The sequence below is a fragment of the Silurus aristotelis genome (genome assembly GCF_946808225.1).
Source record: "Silurus aristotelis genome assembly, chromosome: 26".
Taxonomy (NCBI): Eukaryota; Metazoa; Chordata; class Actinopteri; order Siluriformes; family Siluridae; genus Silurus; species Silurus aristotelis.
The window spans coordinates 1,248,469-1,253,468 of record NC_139599.1 but is presented as its reverse complement, the minus strand read 5'-3'; the positions used below and the strand labels follow the sequence as shown (position 1 = coordinate 1,253,468).

General features: G+C 41.8%; 2 protein-coding genes across 9 annotated transcripts in view; both read right to left on the bottom strand.

The window, feature by feature from the left end:
* Positions 1 to 5,000, bottom strand: part of ak1 (adenylate kinase 1) — a 162,012-nt gene that overhangs the window by 13,677 nt on the left and 143,335 nt on the right. The window contains exon 1 of one of the 3 annotated variants that reach the window (XM_083531402.1): positions 1,309 to 1,357. The exons of 1 other annotated variant lie outside the window; for it this stretch is intronic. The gene's annotated coding sequence lies outside the window, so the exon portion shown is untranslated. Of the gene's footprint in view, positions 1 to 1,294; positions 1,358 to 5,000 lie in introns of those variants that run through there. One more of the 3 variants, XM_083531403.1, reaches the window with a different exon arrangement.
* gpsm1b (G protein signaling modulator 1b) overlaps positions 2,566 to 5,000 on the bottom strand; it is a 26,099-nt gene continuing 23,664 nt past the window's right edge. For all 6 annotated transcript variants that reach the window (XM_083531304.1, XM_083531301.1, XM_083531299.1 and 3 more), the window contains exon 14: positions 2,566 to 4,823. In XM_083531304.1, the coding sequence (XP_083387430.1) occupies positions 4,638 to 4,823 (186 nt within the window). In that variant the 3' untranslated portion in view covers positions 2,566 to 4,637. The remainder of the gene's footprint in view (positions 4,824 to 5,000) is intronic.

Here is a 5,000-nt window from a genome sequence, read left to right as displayed (position 1 = left end):
ACCACACCACCTCTCAAACACTCCACTACCCCACCACACCACCCTTTCAGCCATTCCAATACCCCACCACACCACCTCTCAAACACTCCACTACCCCACCACACCACCTCTCAAACACTCCACTACCCCACCACACCACCCTTTCAGCCATTCCAAAACCCCACCACACCACCTCTCAAACCCTCCGCTACCCCACCACACCACCACTCAGCCATTCCACTACCCCACCACACCACCCTTCCAGCCATTCCAATACCCCACCACACCACCTCTCAAACCCTCCGCTACCCCACCACACCACCACTCAGCCATTCCACTACCCCACCACACCACCTCTCAAACACTCCACTACCCCACCACACCACCTCTCAAACACTCTGCTTTCCAACCACACCACCTCTCAGCTTTTACACCACCCCACCACACCACCAGTCAGCTATTCCACTATCCCATCACACCACCTCTCAGCTATTCCACTACCTCAACACACCACCTCTCAAACACTCTGCTATCCCACCACACCTCTCTTCCACACTACTGCACCCTCACGCCACCACTCCACCTTTCAACCACTTCACCACAGCTCTGCACCGTCAATCCACCCACTGTCTCTGCTCAACACCAACACACCGTTACTCCACCATACCAACACACTGTCACTCCACATGACCTTCACACCATCACTCTTAAACACCATCACTCCAGCACTCTGTCACTTCTTCAAAGCTCCGTGTTTTGATGTATTGCCCAGCAACAGTGAAGCACTTTTAACAGTCTGTGTGTGTGTGTGTGTGTGTGTGTGTGTGTGTGTGTGTGTGTGTGTGTGTGTGTGTGTGTTCTATCTGATCGTGAGCTTCTGCAGAGATTCTGTCTGCTACTGTTATGAACATTTTCAGCCTGAACAAGAGCCATGAATAAATCAAAGTGTAACGACAAGCTGCGTACACACTCACGCCGATCTCACTTTCATTCTGAGCTCCTTCCCATAACCTTATACGCTCCATGGGCAGTGAACCGGCAACCTCAGCTGTCAAAACACACCATTCTCTTTTTCATCCCTCGCCTTTCTCCCATACTTCCTGGATAAACAACACACCAGTGCAGTCTCTCGTTCTATTACTGAAGATAAAGAGTCCAGTCTGTGTTTTATTCTGAACCACATCATGATCCTGTCCTAATGCCTTCTCTGTATAATCTCTCTCCTCTGTGTGTGTGTGTGTGTGTGTGTGTGTGTGTGTGTGTGTGTGTGTGTGTGTGTGTATATACTAACCTCTCTCTCTCTCTCTCTCTCTCTCTCTCTCTCTCTCTCTCTCTCTCTCTCTCTCCGTCTCCGTCTTTCCCGGTCCCTGCTGCACCGTACCCCTCCTTTTCCCTTTTGAATCTTTATATAGAGCAGCTCAGCCTATCGCAGGGGCTGCTGGGAAATAAAAAGGAGGGATTGTTCGTGTGTGTGTGTGTGTGTGTGTGTGTGTGTGTGTGTGTATGTGTGTGTGCAGAGTAAGAAGGGAATCCGTTAGTTACAACAGTAGAGAAGGAGGAGTTACAGTGCACAGAGAACAAAATAGAAGGAAGATGGTGCATGTAAATGAGAGAGAAAGAGAAAGAGAGGCTGGACTGGAAAACAGGAAGTGGAGGAAGTGGTTGTGGGAAGATAATCAGTGTGTGTATGAGAGATATTAAACTGCAGCAGGTCTCTCGGCTTGGATAAGCCTAATAGCGCCGCATAAGTATTCACCCCCCTTGTTGAACATTTCCCCATTTCTTTCTGTTCATCTAAATTTCAAATGGATATTTTTAATGTCTGGAAATGTTCAGGAAGAACATCCTGACCCTGATATTCTCCAGGATTTAGCAGCATTTACTCACTGTTTTGTTGTCCTTCCTTCATAGAACGTGAAGCTCCACCCACATCTCTTAAAGACAAGAACAGGGTTTTCTTCTTTGACAGCCCCGAATCTGATCTCTCACCACCCTCTAATCCCTGCTAATGAAAAGCATCACCTTTCCATAGCCTAAAGCTTCCACCACCATGCTTCACGATGAGCATGATGAGGCCAAAGACATTTAAAGAACCCACTCACAGTTTGTGAAAGATTTCAAAAGTACATGTGACAGGCACCTTTCTTTCTTTCACCTTAAAGGCCTTGCTCAAGGGCCCAGCTGTGGCAGCTTGGTGGTGATGGGATTTGAACTCATGACCTTCCGATCAGAAATCCATCTAAAATCCAGCATTCTAACCCCCTCCTCAAACATCTTCTTCAACTCAAACAGCCTCCTAAACTCCCAGTTATCGACTTTCGATCAGTGCATTTACTCATTTCAGCTGAATGTTTGGAGAAATGAAGTGTCTGGATGCTAAGAGTGTGTAAAGCTGTTATTTATGCTGAGGGAGGATTTTCCAATAAAAATAAAGTAAAACATCTGGACATTTATATATTTACAAACAAAAGGAACACACACACGTGTCTCCCAAAAATCCATAAGAATAAGTGTTTCTGAATTATTATTCCTATCATTGTTTTCTATGTGGTATAAACAATAAAGAATAAAAAGAAGTGAGAGAAATTTTCAATCAACATTTTTATTAAAATGCTGAAAAGTGGACGTGTGCCCATCCAACAACACAAAATAAATACAAAAATAGCAGTTATGGCAGTGATCGACCTTTAAAAACATACTGAGTAATATCGGATAAATTCCTATTAGACTCCTGAAATCAGACGTTATTCAGATATTAATATTAACTATTTAAATCTTTAACTCTTTAAAGGTTTTTGGCTAGATATATATACAGTCAGCTCTCGAGCTGGAATATAAAGCGTAGCTTTTATGTTTTTATACAATTACCTCAACACGATTCTAAAAAATGAAATACATTTATATTTCTATTATTTTATCATTTCTATGTATGTAAATTATTGAAATAATAATGACTTTATTGGACACAAATCACCAGAAGCACTTACTTCTATACAGTGAACAGGGACCTTCATCAAGTGTGTCGTATTAAATTTAGCATATTTCTTTCTTTTCTTTCATAAAATAAAAAGTAACAAAGAGGCAAAAAATCTAAAAGAAAGAAAGAAAAAAGAAAGTAAAAAGAGCAAAAAGAAAGAGAATGCTCACACTAGAAGCACAAGCATCAGTTCCAAGCCGCATAAATAGCTTAAAGTGCAAAAATATTTCATTTTAAAAACAAAAAATGTACAAAATTTTAGATCAGATATCTGAAGCTGACTTTAAATCTTACAACCACCAGGTGGCGACAAAGCAAAATGATTTACACCATGTTCTAAAATCAGTTCAGTGTTGGGATCTAAAAGTATTGGGTCACCTGACTTTTCCACCCAAACTGGAGGAACACAATTGTATAGGAGGTCTATTGAGGTGGGAGCATTAAATTTTCCCTTTAATTGAACAAGGAGACCCAAATCTGTTCCAGCATGAAGATGCCCCTGTGCACAAATGCAACTCAATGAAGATCTGCTTCACATGAGTTGGATCTCCTGCTATAGAGCTCTGACTGCTGACTGTACCCCAGCTCTGTGGCTGAATGAACCTCCACAAGCACACTCCAAAATCTAGTGGAACGTCCTCCTAGAAGAGTGGAGCTTATTATAACAGGGACTAAATATGGAATGAGATGATCAAAAAGAAGCACACAGTCAGGTGTCCACAAACATTTGGCCCTACTTTGTATATGTCCTCCACCACTTATATGTTGTACCCTATGTAGTGAGCATGTATAGCTGATATCAAGGATTTTGTCGAAAAATGTAAATATTTAATTCGGAAAAAATTGTTAGGTTGCCTCCCAAAAGCTGCAAAAAAAAAAGAAAAAAGAAAAAAAGAAGCTTTGGATCAATCAGTGATCTGAAGGATGTGTCGCTCTGCCCAGACATCCAAATTTTTGTTTTGTCCTTTTTAATAGTCAGGACATTTACGAAAGAGAATCAACCACTTAGTAATGTAACAGCTCGTTTAGCAGTAGCACATGTCTTGAAGGCTTTGACCACCATCATCATCATCATCATCATCATCATCATCATCATCATCATCATGATCATCAAAGCTAAACACCACCGCTTCTTTTTTATATCCAGAACCCTCGTCTGTTCGGTCGTTTGTTTTTTTTTGAAAGCTTATATGCAATTTTTTCTTACACTTGTATCATTTACACGATTTTGTCTGATCTGGATGAATTTTATTTCACAGTCGAATTTCACAGTCGTTGACATGTCAGTCTTTTTATCCAATAATTCTATAATAAATATACAACATCATGCAAAAAAAAAAAAAAGAATAAAATTAGACCCTGGGAAAGCACCTATTCTGAATAATTTTGAAGAATCTTTTTTTTTTAAAACAATACTATTTAGAAAAATAAAAATAAAAAAAGTGCCCTGATTCGGGCGTTAAAACCAACACATCACAACGACGACGTACGGGATGTTTTATTGACGGCTAGCGAGCGCACACTACCTACGACAACACTAGAGGCTGGTGTGTAAGGGACCACGTGAGCTGGTCCTGGATTAAAAAGTCCCTCGTACACAAACACACAGACAGATGTGCAGTCGTGATCCAGAAACCTTTCCGACGTTTTCTCAGTCTCTGCGCCCCATCTCTGCGTGGTCTTAGCTGGAGTCTTCAGAAGCGTTCTCGTTATCCGGGTTGTCGTCAGAGGGAAGCTGGACGCGCTGTTCGTCCATGCGTTTTGCCTGAACCCTCTGGATGAGGCTGAAGAAATCCTCGTCCGGGACGGTGGGGGCGCGGGGACCACCTTCAGGAGGAGAACACCGCTGATCGTCTATCCGGGAGGACTGGCAGAACATGAGAGAGAAAATAAATAAGCATATAATAATATGATACATTTTTATTGCACTTCAAAGGAAAATCTGCACACAAAAAAGAAAATGTATGACAGTAAGATACATTATATGGACAAAAGTTTTTGGACACCTGAGCATAATTATTGGGACACCTGACCTTTCCAGCCA